The sequence below is a fragment of the Heptranchias perlo genome, chromosome 7, assembly GCF_035084215.1.
Source record: "Heptranchias perlo isolate sHepPer1 chromosome 7, sHepPer1.hap1, whole genome shotgun sequence".
NCBI classification, from domain to species: Eukaryota; Metazoa; Chordata; class Chondrichthyes; order Hexanchiformes; family Hexanchidae; genus Heptranchias; species Heptranchias perlo.
The window spans coordinates 84,885,669-84,912,569 of NC_090331.1; the positions used below are offsets into that span (position 1 = coordinate 84,885,669).

A 26,901-nucleotide genomic window follows, 5' to 3' on the forward strand; every position below is an offset into this window, starting at 1 on the left:
CCTTTATCATTGAAGTGATTTCATCTCTAATCACTAAGGCTGCTCCTCCCCCTCGTCCATTTTTCCTGTCTCTCCTGTAGACCTTATAACCCGGTATTAGTTCCCAATCCTGACCATCCTGCAGCCATGTCTCAGTAATAGCTATCATGTCATACCCTCCAATTTGAATTTGAACCTGTAGTTCATTTAATTTATTCCTTATACTCCGTGCATTTGTATATAGAACTCTTAGTTGGGCCACACACTTTAGCCTGACCTTCAGCTTTGATGCTGGGTTAATCGCCTTACACCTTCTAGTTTTCACTTTATCTGTCGTGCCTAAAGTACACTTTCTTTCTGCTGCTCTACGCTTTTCCCTTTCACTTGTTCTTGAACAACTGTTTGTACTATTTGTATTGTAAATTTCCCCTGGGTCTTCCCCTCTCTTGCTGCTCTCAACTTTACTCCCTTCTGACTCCCCGCTCAGGTTCCCATCCCCCTGCCACTCTAGTTTAAACCTTCCCCAACAGCCCAAGTGGCCTCCCTTAGTGTGGGAGCCTAGATAATAATTACCACTATTTGATTTGAGCTCTCTTCTCTGACCATGGAGGTCATCAGAGCCCAGCTCAATCCTTTCCTTACCCAGCATCAACATATATGCACTTGCCAAAATGTAACAATCCAAAGCAGAAGCACTACCTGATTTCCTTTCTATCCTAGCCAAAGGGTGTCCATATTTTTAAAAAAATTGTGTGTCAGCTTGGCTTAGTAGGTAGCACCCTTGACACTGGATCAGAAAGAGGTGGGTCAAGTTCCACACGAGGATTTGAGTTTATAATCTGGATTGATACTCCAATGAAGAACATTGCAGCACGACAGCTATTGCTCCAGCTGAGATCAACTAACTTATCACAGATCAGGGCTCAAATCTAGGACGTTCTGGTCAGTACGTTCATCCACTAGAGCATTGGAAGAGCAGAAATGCATATCATCATTACTTGTATAGTTCCTTCAATGTAAAAAAAATGTCCAAAGGAAATAATAGGAACATAGAACTGGATGGTGAGGCAGAAAGAGAGATTAGGAAGAGTGACAGAAAGATTGTTGAAGAGACAGGTTTTGATACAGTTTTGAAAGGTGAAAAGATAGGTTCTGGGAGGGAGTTCCAGGGAAGAGGAGGCTAAGGCTGTGCCACCAATGGTGGGGCAAAGGGACAGGTGGGAGGAGGGAATGAAAAGAAGTCCGGAGTTAGAACAATGGAGCGTTCGACGTGAATTTATAGGGCTGGGTAGAATGCAGTGAGGCTGTGATGGGACATGAATTTTAAATTTGTGTTGAAGGATGGGAAGCCAATGAAAGTCAATTAGAAATGGCACTTAGTATGGGACAACAGAAGTGGCAGGGTTTTGGACAAGTTGGAGTTCATGGGGGGAGGCAGACCAGTAAGCAACAGTGGCAAGGGCATCAGTAAGACTTTCAGTGGCATGGGGAGGGGATGGGCAATGTTGTGGAGGGTGGAAGTAAGTGGTCCGACTGAAGGATAGAATGTTGGGTTTAAGAGTCAGCTTGATGAAACAGGACACCAAGGTTGTCAATCCTGAGTGTGTGTCTGGGGACGGAAATGGAATCAGTGGCGATGAAGCGGAGTTTGTGACAGAGACCGATGACGATGGCTTCAGTCTTGTGGATGTTGAGCTGGAGAAAGTTGTGGCTCAATGTCAGACAGCACAAAGGCAGTGAGGGGTTGAAAGAAATATCATTTTGCTGTCTCTACTTGTCTGTGGGGCTTTCCTCTTCTCACTGAATAATTCTATGAATCAGCTATACAGTCAAGTATTGTCAGTTCAGTTCCAATGCCTTTTAAAAATGATTGGTTATTTTATTATAATATTTCACGTGTTCTGACCCTGTGACACTTCTTTTGAATTGTCATTTTGATTCAGGTCTTATAAATTGCTTCACAGTTAACACTGACAAATGGGATGTTTGTCTAATTGATTAAATTATGAAATTTCATTGTAAAATTATATTAAATGATTTTTATCAGATAAGAAAGATTTTTCTACCCTCTCCTTGGAACTGTAGCCCCTCATCCCCGATAACGTGATAGTGGATCTACACTGCATCTTTTCTATTGTTTTTATATCATATATGCACACACAAACAAAGTTCTTTCTTTTTCAATAATGGGGTCCAAAGCTATGCACAATACTCCAACTGCATTAGGGTTGCACAGGTTCAACATTATCTCCTTGCTTTTCTATTCTGCGTCTCTAGATACAATACCTTTTTAATGGCCTTATCTAGTTGTATTGCCATTTTTAATGATCCTGTGTATCTGCACACTGAGATGTCTCTGCTTCTCTACTCCATTTAAAATATGATCATTTAAGGTGCATTTCCTTTCCCGATTTTTACTACCAAAATGTATAATCAAATTTTGCTACATTGATTTATATCTGTTGCTTATCTGCTCATGGGGGATAATATAGTAGCATGGATCGTGGATTGATTAACAGACAGAAAACAGAGAGTAGGAATAAACGGGTCATTTTCAGGTTGGTAGGCAATAACTAGTGCGGTGCCTCGGCCATTTACAATCTATTAATGACTTCGATGAAGGGACCGAGTGTAATGTATCCAGGTTTGCTGACAATAGAAAGCTAGGTGGGAAAGTGAGCTGTGAGGAGGACACAAAGAGGCTGCAAAGGGATATAGACAGGTTAAGTGAGTGGGCAAGAAGGTGGCTCCTATTGAAATGTGAAGTTATTCACTTTGGTAGGAAGAAGAGAAAAACAGAATATTTTTTAAATGGTGAGAAACTATGAAATGTTGGTGTTAAGAGGGATTTGGGTGTCTTTGTCCACGAATCACAGAAAGCTAACATGCACATATAGCAAGCAATTAGGAAGGTGAATGGTATGTTGGCCTTTATTGCAAGGGAGTTGGAGTACAAGAATAAGGAAGTCTTCCTACAATTGTACACGGCTTTGGTAAGACCACACCTGGAATACAGTGTACAGTTTTAGTCTCCTTTCCTAAGGAATGAAATACTTGCCTTAGAGGCGGTGCAATGAAGGTTCACTAGATTGATTCCTGGGATGAGAGGGTTGTCCTCTGAGGAGAGATTGAGTAGAATGGGCCTATACTCTCTGGATTTTAGAAGAATGAGAGGTTATCTTATTGAAACATGTAAGATTCTGAGGGGGCTTGACAGGGTAGATGCTGAGAGGCTGTTTCCCCTGGCTGGAGAGTCTAGAACTAGGGGGCATAGTCTCAGGATAAGGCGTCAGCCACTTAGGATGAGATGACTTCATTCAGAGGGTTGTGAATCTTTGGAATTCTCTACCCCAGAGGGCTGTGGATGCTCAGTCATTGAGTATATTCAAGACTGAGATCGATAGATTTTTGGACTCTAAGGGAATCAAGGGATATGAGAATCGGGCAGGAAAGCGGAGTTGAGGTCGAAGATCAGCCATGATCTTATTGAATGGCGGAGCAGGCTCGAGGGGCCATATGGCCTATTCCTGCTCCTATTTCTTATCTTATCCTGCTCGCCTACCTATTGCTTTGCATTCAGTCACAATCAGAATGTTACTGTACAGAATGGGCTACTTATCACATTTTTCTTTTAATTTATCCTGTGCATGTGCTTCTACATTTGCTGCATTAGTGGATCTCCTATGGTGTGGCACAGTAGAATATAGTCCACCTATCTTTTTGTTTTCAACCTTTCTCTTGTTTTTCCTCTCCTCTTCTACTTCTCTCACTAACTCTTTTTGCTTCTGTCTTCTTTCCTTTTGAGTGGGAGGTGGTGGGTGTTATGGTGATGCTGGCATGATGTGGTAGGGAAAGGAGCTGCTGCTGACTGCAGGCTGAGCTTTCTGGTTGTTGGAAAAATGTGGACCATAATGGTTTTCTTCTCATCCCTCCCCTCTTCTATTAACTTTGTGTGCTTCTCTCCACACCCTTGTTTCCATTGCACCTCCTACCGCTTCACCTTCCCACTATCCCCTCCACTTCTTATCAGCCCATAATCCCATTGCTATTGCTACTTTTTCCCCTTTGAACTACATGCTCATTCCTGTATCTTCCCTTCCCTCTCACTCTGCTGCCATTCACTGAACATTTAACCCTCCAACCACCCTTACTCCCCTTTGCTTCTCCGAAGAGCAGGTGGCAAAAGGCCAGAGGTTCTCTCATCCCCTACCCTCCTATCCATTTCTCACAAAGAGAGTTTGCTTTCATAATTCAAGTTAAAATAAGGGAAGAAACTCTGTCTGTCTCTGTCCTTCTTTCTCTCAGATATCAGTAATTTGAATGTTTACATTTTCTAACTGTCAACAAAACATAAGTTGGAGGCTTTTAGTTAGCTTCAAGTTTCAATGTGTCTTTTTTGAAAAATTAAATGAAATTAGAATGAGCAAAGGCACTCTTTCTCTCTCAGCTTAATGCATTTTGTGAAGTTTGAAGTTTATAGAACACAATAAAAGCTACAAGTGTGTAGTAAGCACACTGTCTTCTTTTCTGTCACACACAATATAAACTCTGATAAAAGCAGTTAAAATTTGTCATCCAGCTTTCTTTAAATAACTCAGAACAACTGAGCACAAACTGCTGGAAGCTAAAGACACAGTTCAACTGACTGAATGATACCGATGAATCTTGCAAATTGGCTACACGACACATGTTCCTTACATAGAATGTAAAGCACAGAAACAGGCCATTTGGTCCATGCCGTTGTTTATACTCCACACCAGCCTCCTCCCTCCCTACTTCATCTAACCCTATCAACGTATCCTTCTATTCCTTTCTCCCTCATGTGTTTATCTAGCTTCCCCTTAAATGCATCTATGGTAGTCACCTCAACTACTCCGCATGGTAGCGAGTTCCACATTCTAAGCACTTTCTGGGAAAAGAAGTTTCTCCTGAATTCCCTATTGGATTTATTGGTGACTAGCTTATATTTATGGCCCCTAGTTCTGGTCTCCCCAACAAGTGGGAACATCTTCTCTACATCTAACCTATCAAACCCTTTCATAATCTTAAAGATCTCTATCATGTTACCCCTCGGTCTTCTCTTTCCTAGAGAAAAGAGCCCCAGCCTACTCAATCTTTCCTGATCGGTATAACCTCTCAGTTCTGGTATCATCCTAGTAAATCTTTTTTGCATTTTCTCCCGTGCCTCTATATCCTTTTTATAATATGGAGACCAGAACTGTTCACAGTACTCCATGTGTGGTCTAACCAAGGTTCTATACAAGTTAAACATAACTTCTCTGCTTTTCAATTTTATCCCTCTGGAAATGAACCCCAGTGTTTGGTTTGCTTTGCTTTTTTTATGGCCTTATTAACCTCCGTTGCTACTTTTAGTGATTTGTGTATCTATACCCCCAGATCCCTCTGCTCTTCTACCCCATTCAGACTCTTATTATCCAGGCAGTATGTGGCCCCCTTATTCTTCCTACCAAAATATAATGCCTCACACTTATCTATATTGAAATTAATTTGCCAATTACATGCCCATTCTGCAAGTTTATTGATGTCTTCCTGTATTTTGTCATAGTCCTCCTCGGTATTAACTATACCCCCCAATTTGGTGTCGTTTGCAAATTTTGAAATTGTACTTCGGATTTCTGAGTCCAAATAGTTTATGTCCCAGTCCAAATCGTTCAGAGTGCACAATGTGCATTGAGCTATCACAGCTCTGGACAAAAATATCAAGTCTTAGCCCAGACTTTTAAGAGAAGCTGAGGCCTTCAAGTAAAAACTTTAGTGAAGGTAATAAAAGACAAAAAAAAGCAACTTAATGGATACATTTAATCATGTTTTTGTGATATTTCTATATTAAAAATTTTGTTTAGACCATGTTTTTGGACATTAAAAGTTCAGTTAATGAGAAAAAAACATGGTGGACAGAAACATTTTCAGTGAGTTAGGAAAAACGATAATACAGCATCACATGGATATGTGACATGGAGCCATGACAGTCACTGTTCAGAGTAACATTTGCAATCTGATTAAAGCACCACCAAATGGCATGACAGAGAATCGTGACATTTTGACAATTGGAATTCCCATAAGAAATTATTGCAGCAGTTTTCTAATGGAGTGCAGGACCCACACAAGAACTTAAATATATTATAGATATAGTATCATAGAATGGTTACAGCACAGAAGGAGTCCATTCGGTCCATCGAGCCTATGCCGGCTCTTTGCAAGAGCAATCCAGTTAGTCCCATTCCCCCACTCTTTCCCTGTAGCCCTGCAAATTTTTTCCCTTCAAGTATTTATTCAATTTCTTTTTGAAAGCCACGACTGAATCTGCTGCCACCACCCTTTCAGGCAGCGCATTCCAGATCATAATTACTCGTGTAAAAAAGTTTTTCATGATGTCACCTTTGGTTCTTTTGCCAATCACTTTACATCTGTGTCTTCTGGTTCTCGACCCTTCTGTCAATGGGAACAGATTCTCTTTATTTACTTTATCTAAACCCTTCATGATTTTGAACATTTCTATTAAATCTCCTCTCAACATTCTCTACTCTAAAGAGAACAACCCCAGCTTCTCCAGTCTTCCCACATAACTCAAGTCCCTCATCCCTGGAACCATTCTAGTAAATCTTTTCTGCACCCTCTCTAAGGCCTTCACCTCCTTCTTACAATGTGGTGCCCAGAATTGGACACAATACTCCAGTTGTGGCTCAACCAGGTTCAACATAACTTCTCTGCTTTTGTACTCTATGCCTCTATTTAAAAAGCCCAGGATCCCATGTGCTTTTTTAAACTGCTTTTTCAACCTGTCCTGCCACCTTCAAAGATTTGTGCACTTATACCCCCAGGTCTCTCTGTTCTTGCATCCCCCTTAGAATTGTACCATTTAGTTTATATTGCCATTCCTCATTCTTCCTGCCAAAATGTATCACTTCACACTTCTCTGCGATGTAGCATGCAAGGTCAGATTGGCATTCTAGAATTTCACTCGATTTATCCTGGAGGGGGGTGGGGGAGGTGCACAGGAAGAAACTTCAGACAATCTTTCTTCAGAAATTTAGCTGATTTAAGTAGAATGCACAATCATGTGGATTGTATGCTGTCAAAAGAAAGAACTTGCATTTGTATCGTGCCTTGTCGCATCCTCGGGACATCCCAAAGCACTTGAAACCAATGGATTACTTTTGAAGTCCAGTCACTGTTGTTACGTAGGCAAAGAAGGAAGGAGTTTGAGGGGTGGATGGCTTTTGTTCTTACCTATTATTATGCGTGCACAGTGTCAATGACTAAGTGTCCAATTTCCCCATTCTTGTCTCATCGGAGGCGTTGAGCCTAATTTCTGTTCCTCTTTCCAGCTGTACCAAGGATCGGATTGGCAAGTTTTGTGAGTGTGACCCACACAAGCGCTCCACTCAAGAACTGGATGCAGCCTGCCGTCGGGACAACACATCGGCTACCTGCAGTAACCAGGGAGACTGTGTGTGTGGTACATGCATTTGCCATACCAACCCTCTTAAGAAAATCTATGGCACGTACTGTGAGTGTGATGACCAGAACTGTGAGCGAAACCTGGGTAAACTGTGTGCTGGTGAGTATGTCTTATTGGGAACACTTCTCAGTTTCTCTTTTAATTGACATTTGTTTTTATTCTTTAACAACACTTTCCCCCAATGGAACCTCACTTTCATGTCTCTAAGTTAAGTGGTGAGGGGGAAGAAAAAAAATCACTGACACTGATGAATCTAAATATGACAAAAATACAAAAGCATTGAAATCTATTTTAAGGAGCTGGCATACAGTTAAGCATCAGTATGTGGACCAGGCTCACTCTCTGCTTAGTTTCTTTCCCTGGCCTGTTGAACGGAGGCACAGAAGCACAAGAACATGCTTTTTACCAGTGACTTAGCAATTAGTCTATTCTATATTTGGCTGATCGAAAATGCAGGGACTGTTTGGAAACACTGATTTTGCCTGGAGTATATTCCTATATTTGCACTTGGTGGATTATGTTTGCTCCCTGTGGACTGATGCTTTTACTGTGTAGTACAACTTGTGTTGCATACAGGTATAGTCATAGCTAATGAATATAATTGTGTGGGAGGCTGTAGAGGTGCTACCATTGATTATTTACTTACCTTTCAGGACATGGAAAATGTGACTGTGGAACATGTCGATGTAATCAAGGCTATGATGGAACTGCCTGTGAATGTGAAACGGCTGATGAGCAATGTCAGCAGAACAAGGCGAGCGAAATTTGCAGTGGAAGAGGAAAATGCAGGTGTAACCAGTGTGTGTGCAAGTCAGGTTATCAGCCTCCATACTGCAAAGAATGCCCAGGCTGTCCATCTCCATGCCCAACCTACGTGTAAGTATCCATCGGAGAGCTGCCAGTTAAGATGTTATCAGAGACTAATCTTATCATAGAGCCTACAGCATGGAGGAATGTAAACAAAAAACTGATTGTCAGTTGCTGTTCCTTGAGATCTTGATCAACTCTATTCAGCACCCCTGATTTTACAATAATTGTTCAAATCATGCTGTCTCTACAGCAAGGAATTTTAAATCTTGCTCTTGACAGGGTAGATGCTGAGAGGCTGTTTCCTCGGCTGGAAAGTCTAGAACTTGATCATAGTCTCAGGATAAGGGGTCAACCATTTAGGACCGACATGAGGAAAAATTTCTTCACTCAGAGGGTTGTGAATCTTTGGAATTCTCTGCCCCCGAGGGCTGTGGATGCTCAGTCGTTGAGTATTTTCAAGACTGAGAATGATGCATATTTGGACACTAAGGGAATCATGGGACATGGGGATAGGGCGGGAAAGTGGGGTTGAGGGTAGAAGATCAGCCATGATCTTACTGAATGGCAGAACAGGCTCAAGGAACTGCATGGCCTGCTCCTGCTCCTATTTCTTAAGTTCTTATCCCAGAACTGGGGAATTCCTGAAAAAAAAACATATTTTCAATGGTTCTGCAAAAGCTGGATAGCTTAAAAAAAAATGAAAATGCTGTAATTGCACAGCACATAGATCAGCATCTGAAAGAGAAAGTTAATGTCAGGTGGAAAAGTGAAATGTTTACTTAAATTTCTTTTTCAGATGCTGATCAACCTGGAGCATTTCTGTTTTTAAATTTTGTAATGCCCCATTCAAAAAAATATATATAGACGTGTTTACTGCAAAGCAAATGTATAGTATCCAATCACAATTTTTAAATCAAGACAGGAAACCTTGCTGGTTCTTAGAATACCCAGTTTCTAAGTAAATCAGACATTGTTTGGTTAACGCCATACAAAAATGCTTTTGACTGGTGTGCCTGTGTTTTGGAAAGATCGATTATTATTGTCTCCTCTCCAAATCAATGGGAAATAGTTATAAACAGTGAAGAGTGGCCACAGCAAGATACAATCTTCAGCACATATAACAAGCCCTAAAGCTGTTTCCAGCCATCAATGTCAATGCTGGGTCAGTTGGACAAAGGATGGTTCTAATTTCCTGTAACCTTTGTAGGCTAGTTCTGTAGTTGGATTCAAAGGTTTCTGTGGAATTGAGCTAATTGCACGGTGCTGGGATAGTCCCATTCCCCATTAATTAACTATTTCTTACTGGGAGAACAAGAGAGTTATAATGCTGGCAGAGTGAGAAATGGAGGAGGACTGACAGTTATGAGGAGGGACTCAGAGGCAGAGAATTGGTAGGTGGCTTTTTTTTTTTAAAAAGAGGGGAATTAAATGTCGGTGGACAAGTAAATGCCAATTTTGCAGGTTGAGAGTTAGAACTGAATGTCTCAGTTTATTTGGAAGAGTCCTACGTCTTTGACCTCCCCTCTCTATATGTTATATTATTTTGGATAGAGCAAATATAATGAAGCTCAAAAGACCGGTAGCTTTGGGTACTTAAAATCTTTTATGTAATAGAGAGTAGGCACACTGTCCTTTCACATCAGAGACTCATCTTAGATAGGTGGTAGTGTTAGAGTGCAGTTCTATGATCTCTGGGATCTGAGATTGACTCCAGTCCAAATACATCAGATGAATGTTTCCCCTATCTAATAGGGACTGGGTGTTAGAGCATCTTAGATCATTGTTCTTTTGCATTTGAACATGGGCTCAAACTAACCACAAATTAATGTCTAGGCTGGTGGTTACTATCTCAATATTTCTCATTTTATTTAAAACAGACATTGTATTGAATGTCTTGGATTTTCAACTGGTCCATATCAGAAAAACTGCACTGAATCCTGTAGGAATATAAAACACACTCAAGTGGAGAAGCTGACAGAGCAGAACACATGTAAAGAGAAGGATTCTAAGAACTGCTGGATGATTTTCTTGATGAAGGAGGAAGATGGGGTTTCACAGTATAATGTGATGATCCAGAAGCAAACAGGTTTGTATAAATGAATCTCTTTGAATAAGCAAATTGCAAGAGGGACACAAATATACAGATATGCTCAAAAGATGATGGGTATGATACTTCACTGGGCCATCAGGGAGTTTTTTTTCTTCAGTGGCTCAGTGAATAAGTCTATACATTGATGTGGTGGACATGGTGACAAGAAGTTGGAATGCTAGACATCAAGAAGGTTCCAGGTTCAACCCCTGCTGAGTAATTAAGTTTGTTTTCCAAAATATGAAGGGCTTATTGAGCCTAATGAGCTTTTCCTGCTTTTAAAAATTGTTATGATATATTTCAAACAACAAAAAACACACTGGTAATAGTATGCAACATTTTTTGCATGAGTACACATGTATGAATCCATGCTTTCCTCAACTTCATAACAATGCCTGCAAACCTCTACTTGCATCACTTGGAAAATAGAATCAACACTGCATTCATCAGTGCAGTGCGAAAACTATTAAAACATTTCTCTCTCCTCTCATCATCTTTGTCATTGTCCTCTCTTTTTATTGTTACTTTCTCTTTGTCTTTCTCCTTACTTCACAGGCTTCAGTTTTGGAATTTGCTGCAACTGTTATTTAACAGCTATGGAGATAGCTCAAGTGAATAGTTCAAGTGAATATACTCTTAAAAAAGTATGGGCACATTATGCATGTTAGAAATACCACATTGGTGGGTGCCTGTGCTCTTCTCAGACTGAGATTGTCAGGATGTTGCAGAGTGCTACACTTTGTCTGACTTGCTGTGCCTGAGCTAACTTAATGCAGCATCATTATTCCTCACCTTGACAAGTACACAGTCACCAAAATAAAAAGGTATTTAACATCACACAGTGGTATCATTACAGATATGGAACATACCAAACCAATGGTGACATCAGCCAAGCGCTAAAAAAAGTGCTCAAGAAAATAGCTCTGGTAATACAGCAGTTAAGTTGCTCATTTCTCACCAGTACGGTCATGAGGTGATGGGGCAAGATCTCTGCTGGAGGAATTGCACTGAGATAGAATGGTGCCCATAGATTCCATTTGACATATGTACAAAGGACCATCCAAAGATTTAACACTCCTCTGTGACCGTATGTTTCTACTTCATAAATTTCAGAATGTCCTGTGCCTCCAAATATCATTGCGATTGTTAGTGGTGGAGTGGCTGGTGTGCTGCTGATTGGACTGGCAATTCTCCTAATCTGGAAGCTGGTGACTGAACTGTATGACAGAAAGGAATACAGAAAATTTGAAAAGGAGAAATCAAAAGCTAAGTGGAATGATGTACGTACAAATGCTTAGTTGCACTTCGTAACAAAACTATACATTATGTCAGTCATCTATGTCTTCACGTTGAAGCACTCCTAAACAGTGCCTAGGGACTTCTGCATGTTAATGGGTTGGTGTGGACACATTTTATGTTTGTACGTAACCCTTTTTCTGCAACAGCTATCATATTTTTAAATTGGATCTTCCTATCAATGTGACACCAGAAAACATTAGAACAACTGCTATGAGTCTACATGCAGTTGCAGGCTCTGTGGAACAATTTTTGTTTTCTCATACAGCTTTCTGGCAGCCATTTTTTCTAGTCTAGGTGAACAGTCATATAAGTTTTGAATCTTTAAAATTTTAATTATTTTGTAGTACTTTTAATTTATTTCTCCCCCCCCCCCCCCACCCCAGCAAACAGATTATAAATAAGTATACTGCAGCTGGCTCTCTTTGCCCAGTGGCGTACCTCTCACCCTGCTGGCTGTGGTTCCCATTTCAACGCAGCAGCAATGGCCAATATTTGCCTCCCTGCAGGTGCCTGCTTCTCCGTGGGGCTCTAGTTTTGATACACCCAGCCTGTCCAATGATGCTGCTTCTTTCACAGCAATTCCTATTCCCATATTTATAATGGAAAATGGTGATGTAAACTTATCAAGCTGTAATTACACCCTCCTTCCAGTGATGGTGCTATAACACCTCCAAAGGGGGAAGGGGTGTAGAGAGAAAAAATAATGTACAAGTTGACATGGGCAATTTCTACAAAATGTGTACATGTAGGAATTTATAATGAAGAGTTGACAGGAAGTGCATGTAGATGTAAGATTTTTAATATCTTAAAGGTTGCCACCTTGTTTTGACTAAAAGTTCAAACTTTCTCTCAGTACCTTTTATGGGGTGAGTAAGTGCTCATGGCCTCGATTTTAATTCCAGGCCAGTTTTGGGACAGTGATTGGCAGCTTGAGTTAGAAATTAACCTGTTGCTCTAGAAATGAGGACCAGGGTATTTAAGTCCCAGGCCTTATTTAATCTCATTGACCAAATTTCCACCCACTGCGACCCAGAGACTGCTCGCCAATAGCAGGTAACTTACGGGTTCAGATGTTGGGCCGGATTATGGCATGCAAGGTTCAAGCTTTCCTTGTGGGGCCTGAAAGAGCATTCTTGCACCTCCTGGCCCCACAAGGAATGTAAAAAGAAATAACATTTTTGGGCGTCTTCTGGCCCCCCCCATCTGCTTCCTTGCTGAGTTAGCCTGGTGGGAAACTCACTGCTGCTTTCTACGCAGGCTGCCTGGTAAAAATTGCAGTTGATGACATCATTGGCAAGTGACCTGAGCAATATTAACTGCACACCCGCCTGGTTTCCACCAATCAGATATGAGTAACTTTAAATATCTATAAACTAAAAGATCTTAATTACTGCAACCACTTCCTGTCTGCAAAATCATACTTCTTATTGCCATGATTTTGACACACCTTTGGGTCAACTTTTCTGAATATAAATTCCTGTATCCACATTTAGAATGTAAATTTATCACACTTAAATTACACCCTCATGGCAATGGTGGCATTGCAGCACTTGAGTTTACTATCTCCCCCACGGCTGAGTGTACTGCAGAGTAACTCCAATGCTCCAAAAGACTACTTCTCTTTCCTGAACTGCTGCAAATTGTACTACTCAACAACAACTTGTTATATTTTGATTTTATACTGTAGGGCCAGAATGTATGACTTTAAAATGGGGACAGAATGGGTAAATATTTCATACTGCATATCAATTCTTACTAAATGCCATGGGAGATTAACTAGTTTTTAAAAAAGGAAAATTGGTTTAAATCATTAACTGGAGGTGAGCCAAATTAGTCCAAAATGGGAGGGTGGAACAAGCCAGCCTGTGAACTTCTCCAAACCTACCATCCTGATTTGAATCAATCGAGAGAGGATTAGGTGGTGTCAGAAGCAATTGATTGGCGAGATTTGTCTTGGTTCCCCAAAAATTATTTTACTGGGTCTAACAATAATCATTTTATCTTCAGTAAGTAACATTTTCACAAATTAACTATCCATCTGTTTGCCCATAACCTAACTCTGTGTGTCTCCACCAGGCTGATAATCCACTGTTTAAGAAGGCAACAACCACCGTTTATAACCCTAACTTCAATGAAGACTGAAGATTTGGATGGAACGAGAAACCATTTAGCATGTCATGCCTCAACCAAGTCTTTCAATATTAAATTGCTTTAAAAGGACTAACTTTACAGCTTATTTTACATTTTTTTTCTAAATTGTGAAGATTAGCTTTTACTTAATACCTTACCAGGAGAAACGATAGATCATTACAGAAAAGTGCATAAGGAAACTATTCTTCTGAAGGTACATTGCATGACGGATGGTCTATTATTGTTGTTTTTAGCTGGTAACTTAAGTAGCAGACAATAGGGATGGGCCCTTACCTCCCAAAAAAGCTGGAGCAAAATTCAAACCATTAAAATTGCTATTCAATTGCAATGTGAAATCTTGCCTAGTACCAAACTGAGTGCTAATTAATATTGGTGCCAAACTGCCAATACCAGACTTACAGGACCAGACAATGGTTGCAAAATGACAGTGTTTGTACGAGCTGCTGGTGCCAATACTTGATACCCAGTGTCAAAGTGTGAATACTCGTCCCAAATGCAAGTGCCAGTTCTCCATACCAGTGTCAGTGTTTGATTTTGATATCTGGAAATACCAGACACCAGTGCCAAAGTAATTGTTTCAGATGCCCATATTACAAATTCCAGGTGCAATGTTGCAAACTTGATAAATTTGACAGTTTTGTCATTTTCTTCTGGAATAGCTTGATGACTATTTCATGATCCGCTGAACAGAGTAAGATTGAATCCATAAAAGTTATTTATTCATTCTATATTGTTGTAAAATACCTCATGACATACATCCTTATTTGTAGATTACTTAAGTAGTAGTTATCTGCTGTCTTGTGCATCTTATCTCTTGTACTTTCATCCATTTTTCTTTTATTACCAATAAACTTCCCAGGTGAGCGGACGAACAGCTCCCCATGAGATGGTTCCAAGTCACAACCATTCTGATGATTATTCTTGTTACTGCACAAATTCTTGTTACTGCACAAATGATGAAGGAAAACTGTGGTTATCTTTGGCCTCAAGCAAGTGATATTTGTTATCTGCAGTTGAAGAAAATCACTATCCATTACTGTTGGTAATATATTCAGCACTTGGTCTGGTATTTTTGAAATTCCCATCTCCAACAGAAGCACAGCTGTCCCAGTTCCTGTAAATATATTTTCAATTGTATTTTTATACTTGCTATGTCAATTTTATTTAAGTTTGTATTGTTCTTTCTTTTGTAAAGCTAACCCTTGCATGTAATCAGGTAAAGTGTAAAGTGTAGACAGTGACCAGTTGTTAATGCAACAACTCGCTTCTATTGGTGCTACGCTAACCGTGGATTGCAACCTGCACAGTAACAAGAATATGGAGGTGTATAAGACCCAATACAACTCCTGCCCTCCAATTTATAGGCATGCAGGAGCAGTTTATTGTCTCCAAATGTTTTAGGGTTCACAGTTAAGTAGATCCATCTAAGGCAGCCTAGACTAAAGCTCTAAATGATTAAATTGAGATGTAATATGAGGATGTCCACATTTAATCTTTATAGAAATCAATCTTTGACTTATGACAAGTAGATGTCATAATTTAAACCCTTCATTGTACAGTTTACAATTGCACTTTTGCACAGATGCATGTGTCTGGAGTTTTGGATTCCAGGGTAAAACTTCTCCTGATATCTACTGTACAGTGTTCATAGCGGAGACAGCCTCTCACTGACTGACAACAATGCCTAGGTTTAAATATGTCAACTCCAAGCATGCTTCATCTTCTCTCGTCCTTTATGTGTAAGCTGCTGTACTTCCACTGTGTCATTGCTGGGAAAGAGGTTGAGAGCAGTAAAGATGGCCCCCACCACAAACTCAACTCCTTAGTCACCAACTCCATCCCCTCCCTTGCCGCTGAACCAGACTGTTTACAGCCTTGGTGTCCTATTCAACCTCAGGCTGTGTCTGACCCCATATCCTCTCCATCATAGATAGCCTACTTCCACCTCCATAACATTGTCCATCCAGCACTAAAACAGTCATATGTGCTTTCATCTCCTCCAGACTCGATTACTCCAATGCTTTCCTTGCCAGCTTCCCATCTTTCCCCCTCCATAAACTTCAGCTTATCTAAAACTCTGCTGCTCATATCCTATCCCAAACAAAATTATGCTGATCTATTAGCCAATCCTCACTGACTTAAATTGAGGCGTGAAGGTACTGGAACCAAAGTTAAAATTCTTGTCTTTGTCACAAATACCTCATGGCCTCGCCCCTCCCCCATCTCTTAAACCCCCTGCAGTCCCACTCTGATCCCACCATTCCTCTCAACTCCAGCCTCTTGTGCATTCCCACTCCATTTTCCCCACCACTGGTGACTGTGACTTCAACCAGCTAGGTCTGACTCTTCAATTCTCTCCCATAATACTTCTGCCACTCCATTTTCCTTTCTTTCAAAACCCTCCTTAAAACCCACCTCTTTGATCAAGCTTTTGGTCATCCTTCCTAATTCCTCCTCCTTTGGCTCATCGTCTTTTTTTCCTCATGGCCCTGTGTAGCACCTTGCTATGTTCTTCTACGTTAAAGATGCTATATAAAAGGCAAAGTTGTTATGCTCCTACATCACTAACAAATGCAACTTTCCTTTGGTGTATTTTTCTTAAATTTTAGTTTTAAGCCAAATGTTGAAATGGTAACAGCCCTACTTTGATGTATTGTTGAAATGGTTAGCTTGTGTTTGGACTAGGAAGGCACTAAAAGTGAATTCTTGAAGTAGCTTAAAACAGAAACCATTTTGCTGAATTTCTCATTGGGCAAATTTAACTATTATTGTTTACAGACGAATGGTCAGCAAACAGCTGTAGCAGTGACATTGCTGCACATAATGTTACACAGAAAGGGAAATGATCCCCCTGGTGGATGTAAATCTCCAGAAGATGATTATTTGACCACCGACTCTGTAGAAGGTAGTTTGCATTGTCACGGGTAGATTTGACACTCTAGCATCTATACTGGAAGTTGGATAAACTCAAGCCGCCATTGAAATTGAACATTTCATCCAAAGTATGCTACACAGAGAGTGCTTCTGTAAGTTTGTTGGGAAATCAAATTATTGACAGTTTGCTGGACATTCTATAAAATCATACTCGAGGAGTTTGGAGATTTACAAAGACATAGGGAAACTCCTAACAAACAGTATTAAAAATAGGAAGGAGCCTGGAGGGCTTAATTATTTCATTGTTGAATGAATCATGCGAGCTTTAAAAGTATTCCTGTTGCCTATTGTATAATATTGATCAAAATGATTGTCTTTTTTAAACTAAAGCTAAAGTTTATGAAGAAGAATGAAAGAAAGAAGTGAACAGACTATGTAACTCTGTCTCCTGAATAAAGAAAAATATTGTAATATGCGCATCTTTCCCCCCCCCCCCCCCCCCCCCCGGTACAGTTCTCAGAGTGCAATGAGCTGAGACAGAACAAAGAGAAGTGATTTTGTAAACCCTGAACCTGATCCAGGATGATAAATTTCATGGAAATGGAAAAGAAATGGTGTAACCTCTGTAAATGGACATGGAGATCTTTTGGTTGAAGTGGATCACCTCATGACAATTCTTTTTAGAAGAGACTCATCAAAACGGGGACCAGAGAAATAATAGTCTACTGTGTGAACCGTGGAGGATAGATAAGAAAATATTAAATCTGCAGTCAGTTTTTTGTTCTTAAAAAAGGCACTGCAGCTAGAGCCCACAAAGCCTTTTTAAGTAGAATATGCTCACCAGGAACAAAGAAACAGGAGTCGGCCATTCAGTCCCTCGAGCCTATTCTGCCATTCATCGAGATCATAGCTGATCTGTACCCTAACTCAGTTTACCTGCCTTAGCTCAATATCCTTTAATACCCACGACTAACAAAAATCTATCAATCTCGGATTTAAAATGATTAATTGAGCTAGCATCTACTGCTTTTTGTGGGAGAGTTCCGTATTTCTACCACCCTTCGTGTGAAGGAGTGTTTCCTAACTTCTCTCCTGAATGGCCTGGCTCTGATTTTAAGGTTATGTCCCCTTATCCTCGACGACTCCACCAGCAGAAAAAGTTTCTCTCTATCGAGCCCATCAATTCCTTTCAAAATCCTAAAAGCCTCAATCAAATTACCCCATGATCTTCTAAATTCCAGGAAATACAAGCCTAGTTTATGTAATCTCGCCTCATAATTTAACCCTTGGAGCTCTGGTAACATTCGGTGAATCTGCACTGCACACCTTCCAAGGCCAATATATCCTTTCCAAGGTACGGCACCGAGAACTGTTCACGGTACTCCAGATGTGGTCTAGCCAGGGCTTTGTTTTGCTACAGCTATACTTCCTCTTTATATTCTAGCCCTCTAGATATAAAGTTGAACATTCCATTAGCCTTTTTGATCATAGCCCAGAAAAAAAGTCAAATGAGCCCTAATGCTGGCCCTTACGAAGGAAAGATCTTCCAAAAGGCATCTTAGAAAGAGAAACTTTTTTTTGAGGGAAGTGCATTTTTCAGTTTCTATTTATGGCTGGGTTTACTGTGCTTCTAGTACTAAAAGTTCTTTGTGGTCTGGGCACCTGTTTGTGCACCTATCCTACCTGTTTGTGAGTGCAGTATGATGCAACAGTTGAGGGAGGGAGAGGCTGGTTAAAGTGAGGTGGTTGTGACTGTTCAGGATTATACAATCTGAAGAGGACACCACAGTGAAGGAGCTAGAGAAAAAAATCCGATTGGAAACCTAATTAAATCAACAACTGGGAGTGGTTTAAAGATAAGGTACAGTTGGAGCTAATTCTTGATTGAGAGAAATAAGGTGAAATAGATGCATTGGTATTAATTTTCCAAAATTTCCTAGATTCTGGAAGGGTCCCATCAGATTGGAGAATGGCAAATGTAACTCCTCTATTCAAGAAAGGAGGGAGGCAGAAAGCAGGAAACTACAGGCCAGTTAGCTTAACATCTGTCATAGGGAAAATGCTAGAATCTTTTATTAAGGAGGTTATTGCAGGGCACTTAGAAAATCTCAATGCAATCAGGCAGTCAACTCGGCTTTGTGAAAGGGAAATAGTGTTTGACTAACTTATTAGAGTTCTTCGAGGAAGTAACAAGCAATGTGGATAAAGGGGATCCTGTGGATGTGGTGTACTTGGATTTCAAGAAGGCTTTTGACAAGGTGTATTTTGGGTAGTAGCCTTAGCACGGATAAAGGATTGGTTAGCTAACAGGAAACAGAGAGTAGGCATAAATGAGTCATTTTTAGGTTGGCAAGATGTAACGAGTGGAGTGCCACAGGGATCAGTGCTGGGGCCTCAACTATTTACAATCTATATCAATGACATGGATGAAGGGACCGAATGTATCATTGCTAAATTTGCTGATGACACAAAGGTAGGTAGGAAGGAAAGTAAATTGTGAAAAGGACATAAGGAGTCTGCAAAGGGATACAGATAGGTTAAGTGAGTGGGCAAAAATTTGGCAGACGGAGTACAATGTGGGAAAATGTGAACTTGTCCATTTTGGCAGGAGGAATAGAAAAGCAGTCTATTATTTAAATGGAGAGAGATTGCAGAACTCTGAGGTACAGAGGGATCTGGGTGTCCTAGTACATGAATCACAAAAAGTTAGTATGCAGGTACAGCAAGTGATTAGGAAGGCAAATGGAATGTTGTCATTTATTGCAAGGGGAATGGAATATAAAAGTAGAGATGTTTTGCTACAGTTGTACAGGGCATTGGTGAGACCACATCTAGAATACTGTGTGCAGTTTCGGTCTCCTTATTTAAGAAAGGACATAATTGCTTTGGAGGTGGTTCAGAGAAGGTTCACTGGACTGATTCCTGGGATGAGGGGGGTTATCTTATGAGGAAAGGTTGGACAAATTGGGTGTGTATACAATGGCGTTTGGAAGAATGAGAGGTGATCTTATTAAAACATACAAGATCCTGAGGGGACTTGGGGTAGATGCTGAAAGGATGTGTCCCCTTGCGGGAGAGACTAGAACTAGGGGACACAGTTTAAAAATAAGGGGTCTCCCATTTAAGACGGAGATTAGGAGAAATTTTTTCTCTGAGTCGCAAGTCTGTGGAACTTCCTTCTCCAGACAGCAGTGGAGACAGGGTCATTGAATATTTTTAAGGCCGATTCCTGATTAACAAGGGAGTCAAAGGTTATAGTAGGTAGATGGGAAAGTAGGGTTGAGGTCACAATCAGATCAGCCATGATCTTATCAAATGGCAGAGCAGACCTGAGGGGCCAAGGGCCAAATGGCCTAATCCTGCTCTTAATTCGTATGTTAGGAATTGAGCCAGTTTTGGAAGAGCTTGTGAGAGGTTTTCTAATTAAACAAGACAGGGCCAGGAACCAAGCCCAAAGGCAAATTTGAGGATATCGATCTTAATTGTCTTATGCAATGCAAGACGCGATTATTCTACGAAGTGAGACAGACAACAACCCTTACTGGGGTAACAGTTCCCTGAAGCAAATGCATCCTTTCAGAAAAGGAGAACTGGTACCAAATGCTGCAGTGGAATCTCTATTGACCTGCTGCTGTAACTATTTAAATGGCAGCATGGAACATTTGGATCTGTACAAAATTTGATGTGAAGCCTTGTTCCCTGCCACTGGCAATGTGTAAACTTTTGGGATGTTGTTTACTGGGGAGAGGGGGAAAGGAGGAGCTAATAATTATGCTGGATAAAAACTAATTTTATTTAACTTCATTACAGAAGTCTAGAACTATGAGTTCTAGTCACAGAACATTTGGGTGTAAAACTCTTCCACATATTCTGATCACAGCCATACATTCAGTCATTCTGGACAGCAGTCTGGGAGACCATTTTTAAAATCCCAGAGGACCAGCTCAGTGAGTACTGAGTTTGACTATTGGAGAGGAAGGTACTCCCGCAATTAACAAAATTCTACCGCTCTCTCCACAACAAACATGTGGCTCAAAGACTTATGGGACATTTGTCAATCAGAATAAGTGATGTTTGCTTCTGCCTGGAGCTGTGGAAATATGAGGCAGTCTGGGGCATTTTCTTGGGGACTCATTCAACACAAACTATCCACTCAGTGCAGCAACCCACCGGTACTGGTGATCACGTTGGTTGGAGTCAATGGTCATGAACAACATTGACTTGTCAAGAAGCCTGGATGCATTCCTCGAGAAAGCAATGTGTAGTTTGTGCGTTTCCATACATCCTTTTTCATTAAATATGTATAAATTTAAAATGTATAACAACCTCAAAATACATGTGTGAACCTACCCCTTAAGGGTCATAAAATATGCATCAGGGCACACCTATATCTATAATAGCTTCATAAATTGTAAATAAAATGACATAATATATAATCTACCTGAAAAAAAATTGCCCTATAGGTTAAATATTTCTTAAAACATTTTTCCTATTTTGCTGACAAGGTCTACATATGCCTTAAGAGGAGGGAGTAAATATAATTGTTCTGTGATTTCAATGAAAGATACCTTTGTAGCTGGCAACCTGGGTGTCTGATCATAGGCCCATTTAAACAATCTTCATTTTTGAGCCGAGGAGTACTAAGCAAATGTTTGTTTGTTTATTTTTATCGGAGTGCGACTCTGCCGGTGTGCTTACTGACTCGGTGGTTCTCTGTTCAACTTACTTCTGTTAATTAGCATTGATTCTTGGTATTTCTTATTACAGTTCACTAGAGGGTGCTGTCAGATTGATTACAATCCTGGGATAAGTGTCCGTAGCCCAATCTGAACATCTACATTCAATGAAATGGCTCTTTCTAATTATACGTGAGTTCTATGCATTACTGTGTATGATGCTGCCACCTCATGGATACTGCAAATAGCACTTAACAGATTGCTCACCCACAAGCACATTTGAGCATGCTCTGAACGTCAGTGTTTGTGCAAATTATGATGCTGGAAAAAAGTTTACAATTTTTTTGTTAGCTAGGAGCCTTAAGGCTGCCTTATCTAAGAAAGGATATACTTGCCTTAGAGGGGATGCAATGAAGGTTCATTAGATTGATTCCTGGGATGAGAAGGTGGGCCTACATTCTCTGGTGTTTAGAAAAATGAGAGATGATCTCATTGAAATGTATGAAATTCTTAGAGGGCTTGACAGGGTAGATGCCGAGAGGCTGGAGAGTCTAGAACTAGGGGTCATAGTCTCAGAATAAGGGGTCAGCCATTTAGGACTGAGATGAGGAAATATTTCTTCACTTAAAGGGTTGTGAATCTTTGGAATTCTCTACCTCAGAGGGCTGTGGATGCTCAGTTGTTGTGTATATTCGAGATTAAGATCGATAGATTTTTGGACACTAAGGGAGTCAAAGGATATGGGGACGGGATGGGAAAGTAGAGTTGAGGTGGAAGATCAGCCATGATCTTGTTAAATGGCCAGCCCGAGGGGCCGTTCGGCCTACTCCTATTTCTTGTGACAGTTTTCTGCAGTATGTGCATTGCCCATTTCTCTATGATTACTGGATTAATTGTAAATTTCTTACTTGTGTATTATATCTCTCTTACATGTATATCTCCAAGTCACTTTCAGGGTCTTTCTATTAACGTGCGACTCTCGAATAAGTGTCAGTTTGGCATTGTTAATAGAACACTCATTTCTGAGTCAGAGGTTGTGTGTTCAAGCCACACTCCAGAACCTGAGCACATAATCCAGGCTAATACTTCAGTGCAGTATGGAGAGTGCTACCTTTCGGATACAATGTTAAACTAAGGGTCTGTTTGCTCAGGTGCACATAAAAGATTCCACGGCACTCTTTGAGGTAAGGGAGTTTGCCCAATGTCCTAGCCAATATTCCTCCCTCAACCAACACCATGAAAAGCAGAATCTGGTTATTCATTCATTCGTTCTTTGTCAGACTTGGCTGTGAGCAAATTGACTACTTAATTTGTCTTCATAACAGTGATTGCACTTCAGAAGTAATTCATTGGTTGTGAAGTGCTTAGGATAGCCCGAGGAGGAGAAAAATACTGTATATGTCACACAAGTTACTTCCTTCCTTTTTGTTCTTTTCCCTTCAACAATTCTTAACAAAATCCTTTTACAACTCACACCCTACTCTGACAAACGCCAGAATTTTGTCCTTTTTGGCTTGTCTGGGTACGGTAGCATAGTGGTTATGTTACTGGACTAGTAATCCAGAGGCCTGGACTAAAATCCAGAGTCATGAGTTCAAATCTCGCCACGGCAGCTGGCGAATTTAAATTCAATTAATTAATTTTTAAAAAAATCTGGAATTAAAATACTAGTATCAGTAATGATGGCTATGAAACTACCGGATTGTCGTTAAAACCCATCTGGTTCACGAATGTCCTTTCGGGAAGGAAACCTGCCATCCTTACCCGGTCTGGCCTATATGTGACTCCAGACCCACAGCAATGTGGTTGATTCTTAATTGCCCTCTGAAATGGCCAACAAGCCACTCAGTTGTAAAATCTCGCTACGAAAAGTCATAAGAATAAAGCCGGACGGACCACCCGGCATCGGACCACTAGGCACCGGACACGACAACGGCAAAACACCAAGCCCAGTCGACCCTGCAAGGTCGTCCTTACTCACATCTGGGGACTTGTGCCAAAATTGGGAGAGCTGTCCCACAGACGAGTCAAGCGACAGCCTGACACAGCCATACTTACAGAATCATATCTTTCAGCTAACGTCCCAGACTCTTCCATCACCATCCCTGGGTATGTCTTGTCCCACCGGCAGGACAGACCCACCAGAGGTGGCGGTACAGTGATATACAGTCAGGAGGGAGTGTCCCTGGGAATCCTCAATATTGACTCCGGACCCCATGAAATCTCATGGCATCAGGTCAAACATGGGCAAGGAAATCTCCTGCTGATTACCACCTACCGTCCTCCCTCAGCTGATGAATCAGTCCTCCTCCATGTTGAGCACCACTTGGAGGAAGCACTGAGGGGAGCAAGGGCACAAAATGTACTCTGGGTGGGGGATTTCAATGTCCATCACCAAGAGTGGCTCGGTAGCACCACTACTGACCGAGCTGGCCAAGTCCTGAAGGACATAGCTGCGAGACTGGGCCTGCGGCAGGTGGTGAGCGAACCAACATGAGGGAAAAACTTACTTGACCTCGTCCTCACCAATCTACCTGTCGCAAATGCATCTGTCCTTGACAGTATTGGTAGGAGTGACCACAGCACAGTCCTCGTGGAGATGAAGTCCCATCTTCGCACTGAGGACACCATCCAACGTGTTGTGTGGCACGACCACCGTGCTAAATGGGATAGATTCAGAACAGATCTAGCAGCTCAAAACTGGGCATCCAGGAGGCGCTGTGGGCCATCAGCAGCAGAATTGTATTCCAGCACAATCTGTAACCTCATGGCCCGGCATATTCCTCACTCTACCATTACCAACAAGCAAGGGGATCAACCCTGGTTCAATGAGGAGTGTAGAAGAGCATGCCAGGAGCAGCACCAGGCGTACCTAAAAATGAAGTACCAACCTGGTGAAGCTACAACTCAGGACTACATGCATGCTAAACAGCGGAAGCAACATGCTACAGACACAGCTAAGCGATTCCACAACCAACAGATCAGATCAAAGCTCTGCAGTCCTGCCACATCCAGTCGTGAATGGTGGTGGACAATTAAACAACTAACGGGAGGAGGAGGCTCTGCAAACATCCCCCATCCTCAATGATGGCGGAGTCCAGCACGTGAGTGCAAAAGACAAGGCTGAAGCGTTTGCAACCATCTTCAGCCAGAAGTGTCGAGTGGATGACCCATCTCGGCCTCCTCCCGATATCCCCACCATTACAGAAGCCAGTCTTCGGCCAATTCGATTCACTCCACGTGATATCAAGAAACGGCTGAGTGCACTGGATACAGCAAAGGCTATGGGCCCCGACAACATCCCAGCTGTAGTGCTGAAGACGTGTGCTCCAGAACCAGCTGCGCCTCTAGCCAAGCTGTTCCAGTACAGCTACAACACTGGCATCTACCCGACAATGTGGAAAATTGCCCAGGTATGTCCTGTCCACAAAAAGCAGGACAAATCCAATCCGGCCAATTACCGCCCCATCAGTCTACTCTCAATCATCAGCAAAGTGATGGAAGGTGTCATCGACAGTGCTATCAAGCGGCACTTACTCACCAATAACCTGCTCACCGATGCTCAGTTTGGGTTCCGTCAGGACCACTCGGCTCCAGACCTCATTACAGCGTTGCTCCAAACATGGACAAAAGAGCTGAATTCCAGAGGTGAGTTGAGTGTGACTGCCCTTGACATCAAGGCAGCATTTGACCGAGTGTGGCACCAAGGAGCCCTCGTAAAATTGAAGTCAATGGGAATCAGGGGGAAAACTCTCCAGTGCCTGGAGTCATACCGAGCACAAAGGAAGATGGTAGTGGCTGTTGGAGGCCAATCATCTCAGCCCCAGGACATTGCTGCAGGAGTTCCTCAAGGCAGTGTCCTAGGCCCAACCATCTTCAGCTGCTTCATCAATGACCTTCCCTCCATCATAAGGTCAGAAATGGGGATGTTCGCTGATGACTGCACAGTGTTCAGTTCCATTCGCAACCCCTCAAATAATGAAGCAGTCCGAGTCCGCATGCAGCAAGACCTGGACAACATCCAGGCTTGGGCTGATAAGTGGCAAGTAACATTCGCACCAGATAAGTGCCAGGCAATGACCACCTCCCCCTGACATTCAACGGCATTACCATCACCGAATCCCCCATCAACATCCTGGGGGTCACCATTGACCAGAAACTTAACTGGACCAGCCATATAAATACTGTGGCTATGAGAGCAGGTCAGAGGCTGGGTATTCTGAGGCGAGTGACTCACCTCCTGACTCCCCAAAGCCTTTCCACCATCTACAAGGCACAAGTCAGGAGTGTGATGGAATACTCTCCACTTGCTTGGACGAGTGCAGCTCCAACAACACTCAAGAAGCTCGACACCATCCAAGATAAAGCAGCCCGCTTGATTGGCACCCCATCCACCACCCTAAACATTCACTCCCTTCACCACCGGCGCACTGTGGCTGCAGTGTGTACCATCCACAGGATGCACTGCAGCAACTCACCAAGGCTTCTTCGACAGCACCTCCCAAACCCGCGACCTCTACCACCTAGAAGGACGAGAGCAGCAGGCGCATGGGAACAACACCACCTGCACGTTCCCCTCCAAGTCACACACCATCCCGACTTGGAAATATATCGCCGTTCCTTCATTGTCGCTGGGTCAAAATCCTGGAACTCCCTTCCTAACAGCACTGTGGGAGAACCGTCACCACACTGACTGCAGCGGTTCAAGAAGGCGGCTCACCACCACCTTCGAGGGCAATTAGGGATGGGCAATAAATGCCAGCTTCGCCAGCGATGCCCACATCCCGTGAACGAATTTTAAAAAAAAATGCTTAAATCTAATCCAGATCCAAGATGGATCCCACTAGTTTTATTAAATCAATAAAACTACTCAAGCACTTCGTCCTCCTAACAAACATTTAATCTTTTGGTGCAGGTGTGAAATGGAATGTCACTTTAGACTATTATGAGCTAGGTAAGATGTATGTTCAGCAAATCCTTGGTTGCAGATACTGAAGTCTTAAGTCAGGTAAGATTCCAGACAATGTGTATTTAGCTGCTCATCAGCATTCCATGAAGTCTTTACAATATTGTAGTCTAATCTTCAAAAAAAAAATCTACACTTCTACCATATCAATAGTACTGGTTTCATCTTCAAGGGCATTTAGAGTATGCGATCATTCCTTATTTGAGGTCTTACTGGACTCCTGAAGATTGTTCAGACTGAAGAACTACATTCATTTTTTGTTTACATATTTCAGTGGGAACCGTTTACCTAATGGATATACCAAGATTATTTTTAAGAGACTGTCTTAATTGCTGGAGAAGGTTTGGTGAAAACACTGAAGGGACTATCTACATTCATGACTATTTTGAAATATAATTGCTTATATTGTATAGAATGTGGCTTCTATTGTTGCTTTTGTATCATTTAAGTGTAAATAAATACAAGCCTGTCAAAATCTTGTTTACTGTGCGATCGACTGAAGACTTGGTGAGAGTCGAGAAACTGTGGAGGAGCAAAGGGATTAGAGTGTCCAGGTACACAAATCACAAGAACT

General features: G+C 41.6%; 1 protein-coding gene and 1 long non-coding RNA gene across 5 annotated transcripts in view; both read left to right on the forward strand.

Moving 5' to 3' along the window:
• itgb2 (integrin, beta 2) overlaps positions 1-17,156 on the forward strand; it is an 88,519-nt gene extending 71,363 nt beyond the window's left edge. For 2 of the 4 annotated variants that reach the window (XM_067988008.1, XM_067988009.1), the window contains exons 12-16: positions 7,329-7,561; positions 8,116-8,338; positions 10,150-10,358; positions 11,475-11,641; positions 13,737-14,714. In XM_067988008.1, coding sequence (XP_067844109.1) covers positions 7,329-7,561; positions 8,116-8,338; positions 10,150-10,358; positions 11,475-11,641; positions 13,737-13,802 — 898 coding nt within the window. In that variant the 3' untranslated portion in view covers positions 13,803-14,714. Of the gene's footprint in view, positions 1-7,328; positions 7,562-8,115; positions 8,339-10,149; positions 10,359-11,474; positions 11,642-13,736; positions 14,928-16,589 lie in introns of those variants that run through there. The other 2 variants (XR_010963469.1, XR_010963470.1) reach the window with 2 other exon arrangements.
• Positions 17,157-19,584: 2,428 nt separating this feature from the next.
• LOC137323921 (uncharacterized) lies at positions 19,585-26,802 on the forward strand. The gene is made up of 3 exons (XR_010963471.1): positions 19,585-20,953; positions 21,453-21,553; positions 26,602-26,802. It is a non-coding gene; the product is annotated as an uncharacterized lncRNA (long non-coding RNA).
• Positions 26,803-26,901: the final 99 nt, after the last annotated feature.